The sequence below is a fragment of the Piliocolobus tephrosceles genome, chromosome 11, assembly GCF_002776525.5.
Source record: "Piliocolobus tephrosceles isolate RC106 chromosome 11, ASM277652v3, whole genome shotgun sequence".
Taxonomy (NCBI): Eukaryota; Metazoa; Chordata; class Mammalia; order Primates; family Cercopithecidae; genus Piliocolobus; species Piliocolobus tephrosceles.
The window spans coordinates 63,220,545-63,244,385 of NC_045444.1; the positions used below are offsets into that span (position 1 = coordinate 63,220,545).

The 23,841-nt window shown below is 44.8% G+C and overlaps 1 protein-coding gene across 2 annotated transcripts in view; it reads right to left on the reverse strand.

Moving 5' to 3' along the window:
* NFE2L2 (nuclear factor, erythroid 2 like 2) overlaps positions 1-22,827 on the reverse strand; it is a 36,156-nt gene extending 13,329 nt beyond the window's left edge. Inside the window, exon 1 of one of the 2 annotated variants that reach the window (XM_023212318.2) lies at positions 22,238-22,827. In XM_023212318.2, coding sequence (XP_023068086.1) covers positions 22,238-22,282 — 45 coding nt within the window. In that variant the 5' untranslated portion in view covers positions 22,283-22,827. Of the gene's footprint in view, positions 1-21,110; positions 22,031-22,237 lie in introns of those variants that run through there. The other variant, XM_023212319.2, reaches the window with a different exon arrangement.
* Between the last annotated feature and the right edge of the window lie 1,014 nt (positions 22,828-23,841).

Sequence of the window (23,841 nt, forward strand, 5' to 3'; positions counted from 1 at the left end):
CTGGAGTGCAGTGGCCGGATCTCAGCTCACTGCAAGCTCTGCCTCCCGGGTTCACGCCATTCTCCTGCCTCAGCCTCCCGAGTAGCTGGGACTACAGGCGCCCGCCACCTTGCCCGGCTAGTTTTTTGTATTTGTTAGTAGAGACGGGGTTTCACCGTGTTAGCCAGGATGATCTCGATCTCCTGACCTCGTGATCCGCCCGTCTCGGCCTCCCAAAGTGCTGGGATTACAGGCTTGAGCCACCGCGCCCGGCAACCCAAGGAGGTTTTTTGTTTTTTTTTTTTTCCGGTGGTTTGTGTTTGAGTAGGATACCGCTGCTAGGCTTCAAAGGACTTATGTAAGGGTTTCACTACTTTGCTGAGAGAATGGCTTGGTTTAACAAGCAAACATTAGGATAAATTTTTCTGATCTCCTCCCTATATTTGAACCATCCATGTATGTACTGAGTTCTAAATGCTGTCCTCCACAGGAGAGGAACTTCTCACCCTTGGGATTAGGTCTTCTATTGCCCTGAGAATGATCCAACCCTCCCCACTCCCGACCTGACCCTGCCATATTACCAACAGAACCTTCAGGAACATTGGATCCAACTCCCTAACCTACTTTACCAAACCTCCATAGAAATTAACTGGGCATGGACTAACCAGGTGGCTCAGATCTCCACCTTGAGGTCAAACAGCTTTGCTGCCCATGCTGGTGTACCCTCCTCCTCCAAGGGAGTCCCCCATGAGGATGGGCACACATACTCTAGCACATTCACACCGCAGGGCTTCTACAGAGACTTCTGCCACTTCTAAACTCCCCAGGTGATCCTTGACCCTCTCTTTTGGTCCTGCATTTGTAAAGATAAATTATTAGTTCAATCCTTGGGGTCCTTTTCAGATTTTTTTTTTTTTTTTAAGAGATAAGAGTCTTGCTCTGTGGCCCAGGCTGGAGTGCAGTGGCACCTTCCTAGCTCACTGTAGCTTCTAACTCCTAGGCTCAAGTGATCCTCCCATCTTGGCCTCCCAAGTAGCATGCACCACCATGCCTGGTTAATCTTTAGTTTTTGTAGAGATGGTTCTTGCTATGTTGCTCATGCTGGCCTCAAATTCTTGGCCCCAACTGATCCTCCTGCCTTGGTCTCCCAAAGTGCTGAGATTACAGGCATGGACCACTGTGCCTGGGTCAATTTTCAGATGTAACTACCTACAAATAGCTAAAAGTAATAAGTCAGTACAGTCAGTCATCCAGGTTTGGGGCCTAAGTAAGTACTAAATGCCATTTACTGCTGCTAGCCAGAGACCGTGTGTGCTGGTGGTATGAATTTTAGATACATTTTATTAACAATATTATTATACGTATACTTAGCTTAAAAAAAATAGATCTTTGCTGGGTGTGGTGGCTCACGCCTGTAATCCCAGCACTTTGGGAGGCTGAGACGGGTGGATCACAAAGTCAGAAGATAAGACCATCCTAGCTAACACGGTGAAACCCTGTCTCTACTAAAAACACAAAAAAATTAGCCAGGCATGGTGGCACACACCTGTAGTCCCAGCTACTCGGGAGGCTGAGGCAGGAGAATCGCTTGAACCAGGGAGGCAGAGGTTGCAGTGAGCCAAGATCACACCATTGCACTCCAGCCTGGGTGACAAGGGCAAAACTGTCTCAAAAAAAAAAAAAGAAAAAGTTAAAACTTCTAGAATGGTGGTGGTTATTTTTTTTATTTTTATTTTTTTTGAGACGGAGTCTTGCTCTGTCGCCCAGGCTGGAGTGCAGTGGCCAGATCTCAGCTCACTGCAAGCTCCGCCTCCCGGGTTCTCGCCATTCTCCTGCCTCAGCCTCCCGAGTAGCTGGGACTACAGGCGCCAGCCTCCTCGCCCGGCTAGCTTTTTGTATTTTTTAGTAGAGACGGGGTTTCACCGTGTTAGCCAGGATGATCTCGAACTCCTGACCTCGTGATCCGCCCGTCTCGGCCTCCCAAAGTGCTGGGATTACAGGCTTGAGCCACCGCGCCCGGCCGAATGGTGGTGGTTATAAAGGTGGTGGTCAAGATCAAGAAGATTAGTGTAAATACCCTAAATGGATCACTAATCCATCTAACCATCTAATACCACTCCTCAGGTGCTAGGGATACAAAGATGAGTAAGAGACAGTCTCTGATCTGAGTTATGAGACAAAGTGATGAGAAGCAAGAAGCCCAGGCAGCATGGAGGAGATGCCACTAAATCTGCACAGAAAGACCTCACAGAGGAGGTAACAACTGCCATAAAGTGTGTAACTGGCCTACTGTGTGAATATCCTTCCAATAAACAAGGGTTAAATCTATTTTCCAAAGGCCCAGCCCAAGTGGGCATTTGAAAGCAAAGGAGGCTATGGAGGTGGCAAGAACACACAAAAAGTAAATACATCCCGGCTGGGTGCAGTGGCTCACGCCTGTAATCCCAGCACTTTGGGAGGCCAAGGCGGATGGATCACGAGGTCAGGAGATCGAGACCATCCTGGCTAACACGGTGAAACCCCGTCTCTACTAAAAATACAAAAAATTAGCCAGGCGTGGTAGCAGGCATCTGTGTCCCAGCTACTCGGGAGGCTGAGGCAGGAGAATGATGTGAACCTGGGAGGCGGAGCTTGCAGTGAGCCAAGATTGTGCCACTGCACTCCAGCCAGAGCGACAGAGTGAGACACCGAGTCAAAAAAAGAAAAAAAAAGTAAATACATCTCCATTCTCTTTATACATCCTTCATCTCCCTTCTTGGTGGTGGCAATGTTTTCCCTCATCTCCCCTCCAGAGGCTCTGAGTCTCTAGCTCAAGGAAAATTCTCATACGTAAAGAGACTTCCTCCTCATATTTTGACTTTTCAGTCAGTATGACTCATCCATCTCAGCCAAGATGGGAATTACTGTTAATGCCACACTGTCACGGAATGCTACAACTGGAAGGGACCACAGGAATCACCCAGAGAGCCCCTCTCATTTTGCAAATAAGAGAACAGGTCTAAAGGCTGAGATCATTTGTGCAGGGTCAGAGGTCAAAGGATTAGCAAACTACTAAGGGTCTACTTTTCTAATTTTACAACTCTTGCCCAGTTATTTGGCAGAGGGAAAAGATCTTTGCTTCACCTTAATTCTTTTTTAATTAGCATCTCTTGCTCTAGCCTGCTGGTCTCACAGGTACCTAACAGCTTCTGTTACACCTGGTGTTTGCATACTTCATGGTTTACAGGAGTGTTCATGGGCGTTATCTCATTTGAGCCTCACTACAGTAGCATGAGGGAGGTGGGCCAGGTATTGTAATCTTTTTTTTTTTTTTGAGACAGAGTCTCGCTCTGTTGCCTAGGCTGGAGTGCAGTGGCACAATCTCAGCTCACTGCAACTTCCACCTCCTGGGTTCAAGTGATTCTCCTGCCTCAGCCTCCCAAGTAGCTGGGATTACAGGCGCCTGCCACCACACCTGGCTAATTTTTGTATTTTTAGTAGAGATGGGGTTTTGCCATGTTGGCCAAGCTGGTCTCGAACTCCTGACCTCAGGTGATCTGCCCGCCTCGGCCTCCCAAAGTGCTGGGATTACAGGCGTGAGCCACTGCGTCCAGCCTGTAATGTTCATTTCTAGATGAACACGTTGAGGCTTCGGGGATTAAGCAACCTGCCACAAATCACATATTTGGCAAGTAGCAGAGGCAGGACTCCAACCCAGACCTTCTGACCTTGAGCCTGGGAAGCTCGTCCACAGCTCCTTGGTGTTCACGCCACAACAGACACGTTCTGGAAACCACTTTAGCCCCATGCCTTCTCCCTAGGCGGGAAACTAAGAGTTGAAGGTCTGCCTTCTGGACACTCAGACTTGCCTGCCCCATACAACTTAACAGGCAAATCAGGCCAACTTACTTGCCTGAAGAGAGCTTAGCATTGCAATCAGGACAGTTCACTTGCATACGGAGAGTTTCGCACTGAAATCAATCTTCCCATAAAGCCAGTAATTACCCCATACTTGGTATGTCTTACAAGGTTTTCTTACTAGGGCCTGACTAATCTCGTCTAGGGCATGACAATGGCTTTTTAAAAATAGATACCAGGTGTACATGGTATAAAATTTAAAAGTTGCAAAAGTAATCTCCCAGTTACCCTCCTCCAAGGCAATCACTAGTATCAATTTTTTTCTGTTTTCTTAGGAAGCCATTAAATACACACAATTGCATAGTATCCCACACTCATTTAACATATTTTGGAGATGGTTCTACATCAGGGCATAGAGTTGTGAGTTGTCCTTTTTTTTTTTTTCCTTTCTTTCTAAGATAGGGTCTTGTTCTGTTGCCCAGGCTGGAGTGCAGTGGCACAATCACAGCTCGCTGCAGCCTCAACCTCCTGGGCTCAAGCAATCTTCCCACCTCAGCCTCCTGAATAGCTGAGATTAGAGGCATGTGCCACTATGCCTGGCTAATATTTTACTTTTTTTTTTTTTGTAGAGACAGGGTCTCACTGTGTTGCCCAGGCTGGTCTCAAGCAGTCCTCTGGCTTCAGCCTCCCAAAGTGCTGGGATTACAGGCGTGAGCCACTGCACCCAGACTTTGTCTCACTATGTTTAATGACTGGACATTTCATTACACAGGTGTACTAAATCAGTATTACTTAATAACATAATTAATCTCCCATCTGACTTTTGTTTCTTTTTGCCATTACAAATATTGCTATAATTAATATCCTTGTATATAAATCATTTCATACACGTGTGAGGGAATCTGTAAGATACATACTTAAAAGTGGAGTTGCTGGGTCAAAGAGTATATACTGCCAAATAGCCCTACAAAGAGGTTGTACCTTTTACACTCACACCAGCAGTGTGAGCATGCATTTCCCCATGCCTTTCCCAACTCATGTGTCCTTCACATCTTGTATCATATTGGCACATGGTACCCACTCAATAAATACATATGAACTGCTTATACAAGGCCTCCTACTTTAATTCCAGGATGATTTCAAAATCGGGCCCTTCCCACTATCTTTTAACAATAAAATTGAGACCAAAGAAAGGAATAAAGGCTGGGCGCCGTGGCTCAAGCCTGTAATCCCAGCACTTTGGGAGGCCGAGGCAGGTGGATCACAAGCTCAGGAGTTCAAGACCAGCCTTGCCAACAGGGTGAAACCCTGTCTCTACTAAAAATACAAAAAATTAGCCGGGCATGGTGGCGGAAGCCTATAATCTTAAGGCAAGAGAATCGCTTGAATCCAGGAGACGGAGGTTGTGGTGACCCGAGATTGCGCCAAGCCAAGATGGCGCCAAGCCATTGCACTCCAGCCTGGGCACCAAAAGCGAAACTCTGCCCCACCCCACAAAAAAAAAAAAAAAGTAAAAGGAATCAACTTCCACTCCAGAAGTGTCAGCCAGCAAACGGCATTTCTTTAACCACTGGTGTGTGCCTAGCCATGCTCCAGCCAAGCTAATTTTTATTTGTGCCTTTGGTACTCGCAACACATTTTGTAGGGGCAAGGAATGCAGAGGCTGGGACACCTGCAGATAAGACCGAGGTTGGCAAAGTCTCAGGTACACTCAAATGTAACCAGCAAAATCAGCAAGCTCGGCCTTTCTAATAGACAAGGCAGACTTGAAAAAGCAAGTCCGGCCAAGGTGACCCATCTACTGGCTCCTTAAAGACCAGGAAAAGGCTTTCTTTCTAAAGATGTATCACTCAGGAACAGGCGTTTACTGGCAATTAAACTACATTTAGAACAACCAACTGACTAAGGAGAGCTGACAGTGATCATGGAGACCGCAGTTCAAACTCCAGGTTTATAAATGAGGATCCTGAGGCCTGAGATGCTAAATGGGCAACTGGCCCCAGGTCTCACCTAACTGAGCAGAATCCAGGGGTGGTTGGTTGTCACCTGGTCAACCTAACACAAATTACATTTCAAGCTAGACTTTCCTCTTGCAATTTCTATTACTTAAAAATTCATTAAATATTAGGAATTACTTTGAAAACTGACCCTTAGAGAACTGTTGTGTGCTATTCAAGTCTGTAACCAAATTAATGGCCTATGAAATTCTGCTATGAGAAAATTGCCCAATGTCTGACCTGTACTGTTTTTTTCTTTTTCTTCTTTTTTTTTTTTTTGAGACAGTTTCGCTCTTGTTGCTCAGGCTGGAGTACAATGGCATGATCTCAGCTCACTGCAACCGCTGCCTCCCGGGTTCAAGCAATGATCTTGCCTCAGCCTCCTGAGTAGCTCGGATTACAAGCGTGCGCCACCACGCCTGGCCACGTTTGCATTTTTAGTAGAGACGGGGTTTCTCCATGTTGGTCAGGCTGGTCTCGAACTCTTCACCTCAGGTGATCCGCCTGCCTCAGCCTCCCAAAGTGCTGGGATTATAGGCATGAGCCATTGCCCCCAGCCCCTGTACTCTTTATTTTTTAGAGGACTTTTCTTCTCCAACCCGCAAGCTCTGAATATTGTGTGGTTCTCTAAGACTGTGCCTTTGCTCAGGACTAAGGAATAAGAGCCTCCCAGTTCTCAGCCCTTTCAGGCAGATCATCTCCCCTGCCCAGCCTCTAGCATTACATTATCAAGTGCAAACCTGTCTCAAAATTAGTGTGGGCCCCTAAAAACGGCCAAAACAGGCATGGTGGCTCACACCTGTTATCCCAGCACTTTGGGGGACCAAGGTAGGAGGACCACTTGAGCCCAGGAGTTTTGGTATCAGCCTGGCCAACATGGAAGACACTACAAAAGAGAGAAAAAAAAATTAGCCAGGCGTGGTGGCGCGTACCTGTGGCTCTGGCTACTCCGGAGATTAAGGCGTGAGGATCCTGGAGCCCAGTAGGTTGAGGCTGCAGTGAGCCGTGTTTCTGCCACTGTATTACAGCCTAGGCAACAGAACAAGACCCAGGCTCCATAAATAAGTAAATAAATGAATAAATAAGGCATTTTCTTCACTCTGGATCTGGTAGAAGTTCTCTGCAGCTCTGATGTCTGCTATGTTTCCAAGTGAAACCAGGATCCAATGCAAAGGCTATAAAGCCACTGGATCCAGTCCCCATCTGGGAGGAGGTCAATCATTTTATAGTAGCCTCTGGCCTTGGTCTTATCACTTGCAAAAGGTTGGAGCTGAGTGAGGTGACCCCTAAGATCCCTTCCTCTAAATACCTCTGATTCTATGAAGTCCAAATGTAAGTCTGAAAATAATGATTTTTAAAAAAAAATAGGCTACTTTCAGCTAAAGCAGCACTAATAGAAATATAATGCAATCCACATAGGTAATTTTAAATTTTTTAGTATCCTAGCCTCACCAACAAAAAAAGAAACAAGTGAATTTAATTTTAACAATATATTTATTTAACCCAATATATCCAAAATTATTTTAACATGCAACCAAAATAAGAAAATTATTAACGAGGTGACAAAACACAATACACACTACAATAAATCTTACCCAACATGGTAACACAAAATGTAGTCTTACCAAAACTACAAGGTATATTTAACAGAAAAATATTTTATACTACTTCTGTTTTAAAATTTAAGTCAAAATTTAACGAAATTAAAAATTCAGTTCCTTGGTTGCATGAGCCAAATTTCAAGCGCGAGAGGCAATGCAGAGTAAACCTACAATGTGGACCTCCACGCTCCTTAGGGGTGGGTTCACCTGAACCAAACTCTTCTGTTTTGCAAATTACTTTCTAAAGATACACTGAAATCAATGGGAAAACTAACTTTTCCAAAATACCCGAGACAGTATTTGTACTGTTATCAATTATTTGTAAAAGCTACCTCAATAACCTGAAAGAGCTGGTGTGAGTCTGAATTACTAGGAGGGCTCATGATGGCTAAACGGATCATTTTGATGTTATTCAACAATGTTATGGTGCAGATGCTACTCAATTACCATGATTATTGCAAAGGTCATCTGAAGAATGGATAGAAGTGAGGGGCTTTAGGTGCTGGGAGAGTACTACCTGTTCCAACTAAGGATATATATTAACCTTGAGTTCAGAAATTGTATTTCAACTGCTTTCACATGTATGAACCCACTAAATAATTATGTTGGAGCAGTGGTTACCTGGTAAGCCTTCATATTAAGATCTGAGAATGAAAGATCACAGTGTCAAGATTCTAAGCCCAGCTAAAGACAAGTATGATATAGTCTAACTAGTAACACAATGGCCACCATTTTTCTTGTACTTTCTATGTGCTCAACACTCTTCCAACCACTTGTCCCCGTGACTTCCTTCATACGCACACCAATCCACCCAGGTGGGTAGTCATAGTATGATCATTGCCATTTTGGAGTAAGGAAACAGAAACAAGAGAGGTTAAGTAGTTTTGCCTGACGACACCCCCCCATCTGATAAATGGTGACAGTGAGATCCAACTCAGGGTTATCTTAAAGAACGAGAGTTCCTATCCGCTCTAGACTTCCTCAGGGAGGCTGCACAGTGCGATGGGCTTAGGAAGCCAGGTGGGTGCCAGGTGGGGGGGTCTCTGCTGCTACCTAGCTGTGTGGGTAACTGCGGCCTAGCCACCGAACCTCCCTGTGCTGTTCCTGCAATGGAAGGCCACGATGATACCAGCCCTTATGGAAAGTTTTCCATATGAAAAACAAAGTATGCAAATGCCCCTTAAAAATATCGGACAACCCAAGGATGAGGTCTTAGTACTATTAATAAATTCAGCTCCTGTTGCAAATGCCAAATGACCATGATGAGAAGCACCTACATTTTAGGGTTCTGGGTCCAACCAGTATACAAAAAAATAGATGATGAGGCCATTGCTTGTTTATGTATCAGCTGTGCATGGCAACAACAAAGGTAGTAAAAATGTAAAACAGTCAGCTGTCATCTCCCTTAAGGGTCTTAGATTTTCTTTCCCTTCACAGCTCTGGCCAAATTTAGTTAGGGGTAGTTATTACAAAAGAAGTATCTTAAAGCCTTTAAAGGGTTACGAGGATGGCAAAAGGACAAGGCCACCCAGGCCAGCTCAGTTCATGTTTAGATTCAGCCTTCCACTGATGCACTCCCACTCTCTATAAACTCTCTTTGTCCCTAGACCTGTGGACACTGGGTTTCTAGGCCCAGAACCTCAGAGTAAGAAATGCTGCCACAAGTGAAGCGCTGAGTCTGGAAAGGAATCCTATGAGATGGTTTAATAATCCCCGTAAGTACAAGAAATCCAGCAGACAGGCTGGAGGGTCTTCCAGGGAAGCCAGGGCAGCGTGTGGGGCCTCTGCCGTTCTAGGGCACACACCAGGCCTTGCTATGGGTTGGTTTTCTGTTTCAGAAGACCTCGGTCTCCACAACAACCAGGCCCTCACACAAGGCCAAGAAGACCAAGGAGAATGAGAGGATTACAGCAAACAGCAAAAAAGGGCATGAGTGTTTACGCTGGAATTCAAGGAGGGATTTTTGCCAGGCGCAGTGGCTCAAGCCTGTAATCCCAGCACTTGGGGAGGCTGAGGTGGGCAGATCATGAGGGCAGGAGTTCCAGACCATCCTGGCTAACACGGTGAAACTCCTTCTCCACTAAAAATACAAAAAATTAGTCGGGCGTGGTGGCATGTGCCTGTAGTCCCAGCTACTTGGGATGCTGAGGCAAGAGAATGGTGTGAACCTGGGAGGCGGAGCTTGCAGTGAGCCAAGCTCACACCACTGCACTCCAGCCTGGGTGACAGAGCAAGACTCTGTCTCAAAAAAAAAAAAAAAAAAAAAAAAAAAAAGAGGGATTTTTTTCAAGAAATGGAATGATGATAATGATCATAGCCACCATTTGCTGAAGGTATGCCATGTGCTATTTCCTGTGCCCAGTTCACTTAGTTAATTCTAGGAAGATGATGTCACAGTAACATCAATCTAAAGATGATGAAACGGAAGCACACCCTATTGTAAAATCTAATGACATAACCTCTTTTTGCCTTAGTTCTTCACCTATAAAACAGGGAGAATGCTCCCCACCTCACGGGGTGTAGTAAGGATTGCGAAGGGCAGAAGAGTTTGTCAGAGCACTTTGTACTGTGCCCAGTGTTGCAGAGTCCAACAGACACAGCTGTTAACAGCATTGCTAGACGTCCACATCTGTCTGCTTGGAGGTCACAGGAAAAGCTCATAGGAGACAAAAGGGAGGAAATTGTTTTTTCTTTTCTTGGGCAAATACTGCTAATCATTGTAATTGGAAGTCAAGGATCAGACTGTTAGAATTTACTGAAAATAGTAAATCAATCTTAGAGAAGGGCAAAAAGAGAAACTCTCTGTGCCACCTTAAGGAAGAAAGGAATCCATTCTTTAAGCAAAATGGCAACTTCTGGCTAGTTTTTCCTCTCCTTTCATCCATGACCACACTGGTGGATGAGTGTCTGTTAAAGCACAGGAACAGCAGAGCATGCAAGCTTGAGCACAATCCACTTCCCTCCTTAAAAAAGGAGGCTCCAAGAAGTTCTTTTTACATGTTTAGCAAGGATACAATTTAGAGTTACAGTGACAGATCCTCAATATGTGTGCTGATGCTAAACCAACTAAGCCGTCACAACAATGCTCAGACCTACACCTTGGCAGGAGCCTGCTCACATCTCCCTGCCTCCAACCTGTCCATCTTCCAATTTACCTGCCACAATAACTTCCTATCCACATCCAGTTTACGTGCCTTGTGCTTTCCAGAACCTTCTTCCATGGTTTCCCGATGCCCTGTACAAACTTGAAACAGTGCACATGAGCACTGAAGACCCTCTATGGCAACCCCCAAGTTAGCCTTGTCACCCCCACTGGCCCAATATTCTGTCACAGTCCAGCTCATACCTGCGCCATTGCTTGAGCTTCCAGCTGAAGCCTGAACCAAACAAAATCTACCGGCTTAAAAGAAAAGTCTAGTTAAAATGCTAGTTCTTCCAGGATATCCTCTCTGAGCACCCCCGTTGGAAGTCACATTTTCTCATCTGCACTGTCACAGCCTTGTCATGTATCACAGACTAGTTTATATAAAATATCAAGTTCCTAGAGGGCAGTTAATGGACTTACCCTCACACTGATTGAGCAACTATTAAGTAAGCACCAGGCATGGCGCTAGACATTAGAACTACACAAAAGATTAAAATACAGTCTTTACTTAGAAGAACTCATACCCTAAGCAGAGGAGACAGAGAGGAGCAATTTGAAAAACAAGTGTCCCTCAAGGGGGATATGTGCTGCATTATCTTGGAAGATTAAAACAGCTTCATGCCCTGAAAGTTTCCTAGGGTATATATATACCTAATAAATATTTGTGGAATGAGTAAGTGTATATTATTTAGACTCACAATTCAGTATTTTCATTGTCTACCTAAGATATGTGGGGTTAGAGTTCAAATTACTTAAGTAACAAAGATACCATGTTTTATATCATATATGACCCAACTACTAGTCATAGAAAAACTATTTAACATCATTCCCATTAACAATACTTCTAAATTACTTCTTGGATATGCTACTGGAAATAAAGTGTGATATCTTAAGAACTATTAACACACACCCCTTCAAATAAACAATAAAATAGACTGTAAGAGAACAAACGTGATAATATCTTCAAATATCCTTTAAAGAATTTTGCAATGTGGACAATATAACAATCAATCGATTAATTGCTGATTAAGTGAATTTCCTTAGTGGACTCTAGTTACTTCCCTCAGGCTGATGGTCAGAAAAAGGATTAGAAGTGGGCAAACTTACTTCCCCCCTTTACTCTCTTACCTCAGTATTCAGACTTCTTCAAAAAGTGCCCAGCAGAAAAGGTGGTTAAGCCCCAGAGAGATATGACATATATGATTTTAACTTTATCTCCTTGAAAATTAAAATAATAACAATGTTTAGTTTATCCTTTTGTTACCAATTCCTTGCAGTCATAGGTCTGAGAAATGGCAAACTTCAGCAGTAACAATGACCATATCAAATGTTGCTCTGCGTGAAGGGATCTGGACAAGCCACTCTACCTGAGTAAATAAAATATACCCAGAATCTACCTTTGCGGCGCTTTCATTATATTCCATGACCTCTGTCTCATCACCTGCTTCAGGTGAGGATAAAAGGTATAAACAGGCTGCCACCTGGGGAGATGGCAGGCTTCCCTACCAAAAACAAGGAAGTAATATTCTGAGATTTCCTAAGAACAAGCAGCAATGTCCTGGCTTCAAATGGTCCCTAGAAGTCCATGCACCACCGTGGTTCCACTGGGGCGGGTGTATCACCCAGGAGCATTAGGAATTGTATGGAGGTGAAGTGGGGTGCTTTCTGCTTGTCACAACGATCCTGTAACCTGGAACAGGCCTCCACTCCAAAGAGAAGTCCAACCCATGCGTCAACAGCGCCCCCACTGGTCCACATGGAATGAGCTCCTTGAATAGCGGCACTGTCCTGTCAATCTTTAAAAAGGAGTCCCTCATCCTTTAGCAGCTGACAGAATGTCTGTAGGTCATCAGACAAAGCAAAAAGAAAGATGAGAGGGAAGGAGTAAAACAAGCAGAGAATAGGGATTATGGACAGTCAAAATCCCAGTTCTGCTACCTGCAAGCAGTGTGGTCCTGGCCAAATGACTTAACCTCTTTGAAAATGTTCATTTCTTTTCCCCTTTCTTCCCCATAATATTGCCAGTTCTATCTGTATTCAGATGACTTCTAACTCCAAAGGCTGGTTCTTTTCACACCATAGGAAGTGAGCTGGTAACATGAATCAAGATGAAAGACTAATTGTTTCCTCAGTCTCCATTATTGCACAATTTACAGTACAATTGTACTGTTATCAAGTGAACTTTGGAAACCTGTAGCACAGAGCAAGAGCTGCATGCTCCCGGGGCCCCAGACTTCCAAGAGTCCTGCAGGGGCAGAAGGGAGAGAGACGAATGAGTTTCTATCTAAGGGAGTCATGTCTACCCGCATCTCTCTGAGGAGGAAAGACTTTACTTTTCAGGATCAATGAGATATGAAGTTCCCCCAACTTTTCTTAAGATGCATTCCCCCTCCTTCCTGATCCTCCCACCAAGGGGTGGCCCCTGGATCACAATTTGGAAGTCACTACCCTAAGGATTTCACCAAACAGGCAGTGTGGTAAAGAAGTTTCTAACAGAGGGTGAAGTGCTGTCTCTGGAGGATAAGATACAACCTGCACCACAGGATGATTCTCATCCTTGGTCCTGGTCTCTGCTTGGGAACCAGCAGGAGAAGAACATGTGGGTTGGTGAGTGGGGGCACTGCAGCTGACACAAAGTAAACCAGCCCTGTTCCAGGCCATTAGGGTTGGTTTTTCTTTTTTTTTATTGAGGCAGGATCTTACTCTGTTGCCTAGGCTAGAGTACAGTGGCATGATCATGGCTCACTGCACGTTCAAACTCCTGGGCTCAAGCCACCTTAGCCTCCCAAGTAGCTACAACTGCAGGTGTGCACCACCAGATCCGGCTAATTTTTTAATTTTTTGAGGAGACAGCGTCTCAATATGCTGCCCAGGCTCATCTCAAACTCCTGATCTCTAATGATCCTCCCACCTCGACTTCCCAAAGTGTTGGGATTACAGGTGTGAGCCACCACACCTGGCCTAGGGTTGTTTTTTCTATGTATATTCTCTATGTCTCATTGAGAATCATCAAGAATAAAAATAACTTGAAAAATTGGCAAGTTTTCCTATTGCAAGTAAAAAACTCTTGTTTTCCTTAAAAAATGAGTTTTTTACTTGCAAGAGGAAGTCACTACCAGCACTTTTAATAGTTAAAATTTTTTTTTTCTTTTTGTGAAATATTCATGGTTCTTCAATACTCTCTAGATGCAACAGCAAGGCTCCCTGGCCCCAGTACTGCAAAACAAACAAACAAAAAAAAGTACAGGTCCTTAGCCCTCAAGCACCTGAAGAAGAGGTATATAATTCTATCATGCATCATACCTCTGTGCCTGTTACCTTCACAAAAGGCAACAAAGAACTATAATCATTCTTCCCTCTATTCTAGTCCCTTAGGCAAGGAATAGATTGGGTTTTACATCCATGTGCAGTATTATAATTTTATGCAGAAGCAGAACAGACAAGAGATTGTCAGGTCTGAAATAAAGCAAAATTCTATACACCTTATCAGTGGGCCCACTACATACACAGTCAATACTGTCCTCATATTAAGGTCATTTCTTTCACACAGACATTGAAGGTACTAATCTACTCTGAATGTCCCCCACATTCCTGCAAAAAAAATAAATAAATGAAGAAGGAAAGGACATTGAATGAGAAAATTCAAGAAGTGTATGCTGCATACAGCCTGAATCTTAACTGAAGTCCTTCTGTTTTGAGGTACATGAATCACATTACGTACATCATTCAATACGAAACTCCTAAGAACAAGTAAAATAACAGGATACCATTTTCTAAATCTTAAAGCAACGAACTACTGATGATGAGAATCAGAAAAGCATGCTTCCAGAAAGGTGACAAATCCACCTCCCCCCTCCCAAAGGGGCAATGGTCAAAGACAAGACTGGAATTGGGCCTTGAGAGGTCTGCCTGGCAACCCTGGCTGTGGAGGCCACAGTGGACAGTTACCCATTCTTTTCTGGGCCTGTTCCCACCATCTGTGGGGTGGGTGTATAGGGCTAGGGCTAAGCCAGCTTCAGAAGCCCCCAACCACCATACCATCAAGTCTCTCAACGCTGCGCTGTGGCATGGACACCCACACACAATTTGGCAACAGTTTGGAAGTTAGCCCCAGTTTCCAAATACGTCAACCCAAAAGCCATTCAGGTAAACGTAAGTGGGAGTCACTACAAAGTGGGACTTTTATCAGGCAGATACAGAGAAGCAAAAAATGAAGTTGCTAAAAGTTGCTGTAGAGATTTAAGTCTTTGTTTTTAATGGAGGAAGATAATGAGGCCCAGAACACAGATTCCTAGAGTAAGACGGTGTTCCGTCCAGGCCTCCAGGATGTCCAACACCTATCCCAAGCTTCTGAGCATTCTGTCCTCACTGGCTTCTCTCGGTGCTATTTCCAAATAATCTAGATTGCAAGTTATCACAGGCCACATTCCTGAAAAAACACAGAACAATCCTACTACCCACTTCAGAGAAGCCCTTTCATAACAAAGTTCCCCAGATCTTCTGGAGGGGTTTAGTGAGCTCAGGTTATATATACTAAGTGAGTTTCGAACACTCGCCAGGCACCTTGAAACACAGTTCCTGAATGTAGGTGTTCAATGTAAGGCTGCGAAAGGCAGTGATCAAAGACAAAAGCACTTGCTTTCATGATTTAAATAAGACATCCTAACCAGATTTTCTAAATCACTATATACTTCAATGGGTACCAAGCATTCAGGTGGATCTCCTAGGGCAGGGGTCCCCACCTGCTGGCTACAGACGGGTCAGTGGCCTGTTAGGAACCAGGCCGCAGAGCAGGAGGTGAGTTGTAGGCCAGCATTCCCACCTGAGCTCCACCTCCTGTCAGATTAGCAGCAGCAGATTATCAGAGAAGCCCTAACCCTGCTGTGAACTGAGCATGCAAGGGATGTAGGTTGCTGGCTCCTTAGGAAAATCTAATGCCTGATGATCTGAGGTGGAACAGTTTCATCCTGAAACCGTCCTCTACCTCCTTTTATGGAAAAACTGTCTTCCACAAAACCGGTCCCTGGTGCTAAAAAGGCTGCGGACTGCTGCCCTAGGGCACTGGCTCTCAAACCTGACTGCTCATTGGACTCCCCTCAGAACCTTAAAAAAATAGTGATGCCTGGGCCCCACCCCCAGAGATTTTGATCTCATGAGGGATATGGCCTGGGCATTAGTTTTTAAAATACTGATGGTGAGTCTAATATACAACAGTTTGAGAACCACTGCCATAAGAAACAAACGGAAATATAAAAAGTGGAAACAACTCAAATGATCATCAACTGGATAAATAAAATGTGGTATAGTCATACAATGGAATAGTATGCAGCCATAAAAGGAATGACGCTATTGATACAAGTTGCAACATTTTTAAACCTCGAAAACATACTATTGATACAAGTTGCAACATTTTTATACCTGAAAAACATTGCTGCAAAAGAAGCCAGCAACAGAAGGATAAATATTGTATGATTACATTTACATGCCATTCCATTTACAACATATGTCGGAATAGGCAAATTCACAGATACAGAAAATAACTGAGCAGTTACCAGGGGCCAGGAGAGTTGAGAGGAAATGGGAAGTGACTGCTAATGGATATGGGGTTCCTTTTGAGGGTGTTGAAAATTGATTACAGTGATGGTTGCATAACCCTATGAATAAACCACTAAATTCATAGGGTTGCATTACCCTGAATTAGATTAAATGGGTGAATTGTATGGTATGTAAATTGTATCTTACTTTAAAATACATATATATCTATAAATTCTATGCACAGCTCTCAAGGAGCTATCTACTTAGAGAAAAAAAAGATAAATATGCAAGACAAGTATCAAGAAAGATTTAAAATGCCATTAGAGAGGATCACCTAAGTAATACAGAAGGTAAAAACTATAAACTCAGAGGCGGCCTCAAAGCCAAAGTGATACATATTTTTCTTCTTTTTTCTTTTTTTTGAGACAGAGTCTCGCTCTGTTGCCCAGGCTGGAGTACAGTGGCACCACCTCGGCTCACTGCAAGCTCCGCCTCCCGGGTTCACGCTATTCTCCTGCCTCAGCCTCCTGAGTAGCTGTGACTACAGGCGCCCGCCACCAGGCCCGGCTAGTTTTTTGCATTTTTAGTAGAGATGGGGTTTCACCGTGTTAGCCAGGATGGTCTCGATCTCCTGACCTCATGATCCGCCCACCTCAGCCTCCCAAAGTGCTGGGATTACAGGCGTGAGCCACCACGCCCAGCCTATTTTTCTTTTCTTACTCATTTTTCTTCTCTGATTTGAAAAAGCAATAGAGTTCAGAGCTTGTCAGTGTACAACTGATAATACAGGCCCTAAAGTCTCACTTCTAACCTTATTTGGAATGGCTATTTAGCATTGACTTAGAATTTACAATATATGTATATATTCAGAATATAGGCTGTTGATGGACTGTACTGACTCTCAAGAGTCAATTATCAACAGGGCCTTTGAAAGATGGACTTGGAGGCCAGCTGCAGTGGCTCATGCCTATAATCCTAGCACTTTCGGAGGCCAAGGCAGGCGGATCATCTGAGGTCAGGAGTTTGAGACCAGCCTGGCCAACACAGTGAAACTCCATCTCTACTAAAAATACAAAAATTAACCTGGCGTGGTGGCACACACTTGTAATCCCAGCTACTCGGGAGGCTGAGGCAGGAAAATCGCTTGAACTCAGGAGGCAGAGCTTGCAGTGAGCCGAGATTGTACCAATGTACTCTAGCCTAGGTGACCGAGTGAGACTCTGTCTCAAAGAAAAAAAAAAGAAAGAAAGAAAGACGAACTTGGTGCTGTAAGTCCTACTTAATGCCCTGAACTTGTCTTTACTAGTACCAACAGTTTGGGCCAAATAAACTTACATGCTCAAATACACAAGAAGACTTTTAAACACCAGGATTTGCAACACACAGGTATTACAGTACATATGCCATAAAAACGAATGATTGAAAGTGCCTCCCCTACTCAAAGTTCTTAATATACTTAATAGTCATAGTTCAAAGTTATTATGGCAGAAGCTGACACACAGAAGGCTCAAACTTTAGGCAGTACAGGATTTTGTTTAACAGTCTTGTTTTCATGTCTAGGGTATAGTCTGGTACAAGAAAGCCATATATATTTCTCCAACAGTTTCTGAATGTTAATATTTAATATTATACACTGGAACATATTTTTGCTTTCATTGACAGAAAACATACCATTAGCAATTGAATAAATCTTGGCCTATACCTTAAAGCCCTTTTAATAAATGTTTGTTGGTGCTTATTTAAAAGCAGGTAGCAGTGAAATTTCAATAGCTCCTAGAAATTAAATTATCAAAAAATAAACTCTGTTCTCTATGTATGGCAAACTGATAATGAATAAACATTTCTACAGTCAGAGATGAAGACAAGCAGGTTAAAAATGACATCTAGTAAACTCGTCCTCCTCTACCCTGGTGTGCAACATATTTCAGTCAACTTTCAGAAAGTGGCTGGACCAGGCACTTAAATGCCGTGAGGCTGACCTGGACTAACTTTTAGGCAAATCATCCATCAGATCCTATAAGTCCTGCAGCACACTTAATTCAGACAAATAAGACAATAATTCCAAAAACAACTTGTTTAACAATAAGGACTAAGAAAGTGTTTAGTTTTGAGATGTACTATTCTCAAAGACCCAAGTTAGCTTCAACTAGATAAGACTTGAGCCCTTATGCTTGCTATAGTTCAAAAGTGCCAAAACATGATATTAGGGTTGAATTTGCGCCATCAGGTTTCTGCTAGCTGTTTTCAACTCAAATTTTCCCCATTCTGCTCTTTCCTTCAACCTGGTTTAACCCTGTCCGTCACAGTCTTCACCATATTCTTACTACCAAACTTATTTTTGAGCACTACTTCAAAACAAAAAGCACCAATGGAACAGAAGAAATGTACCAACTAGCAAGGCGAACAAAGGCAAAGACTCCAGTAGCAAAGAGATTTAATTAAGAAAAAAGGGAAACAGTTCCTGAAAACTGTGAGGCAGAATCTTAGACATTGCCAAGACCCCAGGAATTTAAAAAACTTATTATATTAAGAAACAGGCTGGCGCAGTGGTTCACACCTGTAATCCCAACACTTTGGGAGGCCGTGGCGGGTGGATCACCTGAGGTCAGGAGTTCGAGACCAGCCCAGCCTGGCCAACATGGTGAAACCCTATCTCTACTAAAAATACAAAAAATTATCTGGGTGGTGGGTGCCTATAATCCCAGCTACTCGGGAGGCTGAAGCAGGAGAATCACTTGAACCCGGAAGTGGAGGTTGCAGTGAGCCAAGATTAGGCCAGTGCACTCCAGCCTGGGCAACAGAACAAGATTCCATCTCAAAACAAAACAAAACAAAACCAAAAAACACTCCTGCCTCTCTAAATTGAACCCACCGAGGCCTCTGCGTCTTCCTGAAAAGGACCACAGCGGGTAATCCCATTGATGGGTTGTATTCACTCTCCCAGCATTTAACAAGGTCCACCTCTCCCAGTCCTACAGTGATTAAGTATCTTGCTAAATGGAAAAGCTACAAACATCAATCTTTTACATTCCAGCCTCTCTTTCCCCCAGAATAAGTAATCTCAACTTACTCACCTTTTAAAGTGTGAGCTTTTCTTCCTATTTAAAGTTTAAGGAGTTTTGGTAGTCTGGAAGTGGTGATTAGGAGCCCCCAGGAGTCAAACCTGTTTGACTGCTACCTTGGCCACTCAAAAGTTTGGTCACCTTAGCAGGTCTTGGCCGTTCTCTGTGCCTCTTTCCTAACCTAATGCCTGATCTAACTATTATCTCTGGTTTTCCCAACCTGGAAACCAGGGAGAATAGTATTTCCCATGAGGTTACTATAAAATTATGCATGTGAAGCAATTATGTTTGGACCCAGGGAAGTGCCCAGTAACTTGTCTATTATTATCTTAGTGCCAAATTCTTCCTGCATACTGAAAAGGTAACGCAGGTTCAAGGAACAGTTAAGGAGGAAATATTGACACAAAACCCCCTTTAAATGTCTTCAGTCAGGACAGAGGAAATTCCCAGAAAAAAAAAAAAAAATGTACTTGTTGTGTTCCTTTTTTTCACGCAGCTTTGTTAAACATGATTTATCCTCAATAAAAACAAATCTTAAGAAAAATGATGCATTTGGCTTTCAACTTTTCCTGGTAATCCTAAAGACAGAGTCGGTTTTCCCCCAACGTTGCTCATAAGATCCCAGGGCAAGAAAGAAAGATTTCAAAATGGCCCAGGTTATTTTTAATGTGGAAAAGACTGATGTGAGTTATGCATTTATCCTCCTACATGCTGCTTCCACAACCTCTCAAGAGATTTTTCACATATCTAAAAAGTCAAGTTGGTCTTTGCTTAACATTCACTCAGGAGATGAGAGGCCTGTCCTATTTTTCTTTTGTTTGACTTAAACATAATCTCATCGGTCTATTTCAATATCAGCTTCATCCCTCATCCAGGAAAGTACTTTATCTCTCCAAGACACCCTTGAAAAGAGTAATGGATGGTTCCTTCCAGCTAATGGAGATACTGAATCTAAGGCTCTCCTTACTGCCCTGTTTATCAACACATCCTCTGCACAGAAGGTGAAAAACTACATCCTACTACCACTTCACACCTGGAGAGTTTTTTTGACAAAAGATCAAGAAAATGTTTGACTCTGTTCAAATCTTTATGGATGACAACAATCTAATATGAATCATAAACGAAATCAATTCTAAATTTTCTTGTTCTTTTTCTCAGTTTTCAAATATGCAAATCGATATCTGATCACAAAGGTAGCAAAGCAGTTGTTTTTATCAAATGTAATTGAAAAATACACAATGCAGTACATATGTTTTATGCATTTTTGCATATGGAATGTTATATTACACAGCAAAGAAAGAAAAATTTAATACAGAGTTGTAGACAATTCGGGAAATTAGAAAAACCAAAGTTCATTTTTATCATATATCCTTCGGTCAAACAAGCATTCCTATAGATAACTCTTGAACAGCAGCTATTAAATAAATCGTAAAGTACAATTTACTTCTTCCCTAGTTGGAACCAGAAGAATATAATCCCAATCAAGATTGGGGAAAAGTTCAAGACAACTTTAAAGGCACAATTAATACATTGTCTATAACTTAAAACTTTACAATGGATCTTTGGAATTAACCTAAGACTTTACATTTAACAGCATAAACGTATTTACCGTACATCAAGTACACGTTTCCTTGAATTCCAATTTTTTCCCTAAAATTCATTTACAAAATAAATTAGAAATATAAATATCTACTTTTAAAGTTTCTACAAAGGATGAGCTGAAACTTCTTTTCACTTTTATAACAATTTACAAAAATTAGCATGTGTTTTGAAACGCAAGCGTTCCACTCTCTGCCCCTGCAGAAGAGGGGCGACATGTTAAGAAACTGAGGCAAATTCTCAACTGAAAAGGAAAAATATATAAAGTACTCAAGGGAGACATAACAGCTGAAAGCAAAAAATTATCAACAGACTAAAAGCAACAGAAATTCTAATCTACACTCGCAACTCTTACCCTTGACAGCACAGAAGAGAATATCCTGTCTTACACATTTTGGAATTGCAATTCTGAAACGCTAAATCCAAAGACAAAGCCGCTCTGGGGAAAATAACAATTGCGCAACAGATCAACAGCTCCAACTTGTCCCTTGGCCCTGGCGCGGCGAGGTTTGCACGCTATAAAGCAGGAAAGGGCCAACCGAGGGCTGCTGTGACGGCCAACAGACCGCTGTCACGGAGGCCAGAGCCACGCGCGCGGTGCGCGCCACTAGGGGGCACCGCTTCCGAACTAGACGCCCCGGGTGCCGCCGACTCCGGCCTCAGAGTCCTCTGCCCTCGCCCGCACTTTCCCGCGGCGTTGCGAGGGGCCAACTCCGGGTGCCCGGGCCCGAACCCCTCCCCCGCCGAGAAAGTGCGCGGGGCCCGGCTCAGCCGCCACACGTCGGGGCTTCTGAGCCCGCTGGGCACGTCGGACGCTCCTCCCTCGTCCCAGGGCTGAGCTTTCAAAAAAGCTCAAGGCTGCCAGAGAGTGATCCGACAGATGGATGACTTCGCAAAGCAGCGCCCACAGACAGCCCAGCGGGGTGAGCGCGCCGCAGTCCGCACACCCGGAGGTCTTGGAGCGCGGCGAAGGGGCTCTGGGTCCCAGCCCGAAGGCGACCTCAGTTCCCCCGAGAGTGGCCCCGTGACTAGGCACATTTTTGCCGGCTCCGAGGCGGGGGAGCCGCGCAGCCCCGGAAGGGCCGGGCCGCGCCGGCTCAGACGGCCAGCGTCCGCCCCCTCTTGCCCGGCCGCCCGCCGGGCCGCTCAAACTTAGGGGCTCCGAAGCCCAGCTCTGGGGACCGGGGACGCGGCTGGATTCGCCCACCATTCCCCACGCGCGCAGGCTCAGTCCCCAGACCTTCCCGCAACTTCCCACCCGTTCGCCCGGGCTCGTGGTCGGTCGGACCACCCGGCTGCGTCCCTGCTGCCCCTCCCCGCCCTGCCCCAGCGCAAGCGCGGCGGCTCCAGCCAGCGCTGCGGTCCTGGCTCTAGCCGGACGTGGAGGAAGCCGGCTGCGGCTATCCCTCCCAGGCCGCGGTTCCCTAGCTCCCCCGCCCCCGTCCCGGCACCACCGCAGGGCCCAGAGGGCCGAGGCAGCACCTGCTGGGACGGGAGTCCCGGCGGCGGCACCTCCAAGTCCATCATGCTGAGCTGGGGACCGTGTGTTGGGGCTCCCCGACGGCGGCCCCTTTCCGGCTGCCAAGGCGCGGCGCGGACAGGGCGGCTCTGGTGGCGGCGGCGGCGGCGGCGTCGGTGGCTCCTCCGGGCTCCCCGGCACTCGCTGATCGGCGACACGCCGGCGGGCCCCTGCCCCGCTCCGCCTCCCGCCCCACAAGGGCGGGGCAAGAGCCTGGGCCCTTCCTTCCCCCGCCGGCCGCGCGGGCTGAGCTTCCGAAAATCCCCCACCCGCGCCTGGGCTGACGCAAGAAGCTCGCGGTCCGGGGGCGGGAAGGGACTGCCAGCTGGGGTCCCAGCAGGCGGGGGATCGAGAGGAGGCCTCAGTTAGCGCCCCGGTGCAGGAGTTCAGTTGCCCTCCCCCGCAAATAAGGGCAGCGCTCTCGCCCGCGAGATAAAGAGTTATTTGCGAAGGTCGCTAGAGTTCGGACGCCTTGGAACAGTTTAAACAGTTGGAACAAACACACCCGGAGCCCCGGAAAGGCGTTGGTGTAGGAGCTGCGCCTCCCTGATTTGGAGTTGCAGAACCTTGCCCTGCTTTTATCTCACTTTACCGCCCGAAAGTGGCGCCAGTCGGGGTAGGGGGCTAAAGGTTTGGACCCAGGCCTTGCCACTGCCAACTGCCCTCCCGCCCTTGCTCCCCTACCGGGCTGGGGCCAGTGGGCCCTGCCCAGGGGAGATGTGGACAGCGCCGGGAGCTCGTGTTCGCAGTCACCCTGAACGCTCTCCTCTGAACTCCCACGTGTCTCCGTCAAGGGCAAACGGAGAAGTCCCTTTAGGTCGGAGAGTGGTCAGTATTGCCTACCCAAAGCTGGGAGAAAAACGGGAACCGCAAGAGAACCTCTTCCCACTAAAGCACAGCCACCACGCCACAGATGGCGCCCTTCAACAGTGTGTAATACCACAACATGCTATGATCTTTTAATCTTTACAAATTTCTTTTTCACGTACTCACAAAATAGTACAAATTTTAAAAAGTTACAAAAACGTTTGTATAGTATTGGATCATTTTATAAAAACGTGCCTAGAAAAAAATTGAAGGATAGTTACCAATATATTAAATGCTGTGGAATCAATGATTTTTATCTTTCTCCTTGCTACTTCCAAGTATGCTTTAAATCTGCAATGCGTATGTATTATGTCTTACATTAAAAACAATTATTTAAACATTAATTATTGCCCAGAGAAAACTTCAAGTATTTGAAACCAGGAATATTGTGAACTCTTATACGGGTTCAAAGAGGATAGATTAATGGTTTTGTTTTGTTTTTTTCTTTCCTCTTACGCATTTACAGTCTTTCTAACTCTTTAACAAGACTGGTTTTCAGTTTCTAGCTTACTGGAATTATTCAAAACCAGGTGAAGTAGATAATACTGGCAGTGGTTTTACTATTTCATTCAAAAACCACACACACACACACACACACACACACACACCCCTGACTATAGCGATCAACGCCCAAAAAACTGCAGAGCTTACTTTCTCTCTGTTGCATAATTTGACACTCCCAGGATTTATGTGTAAATTT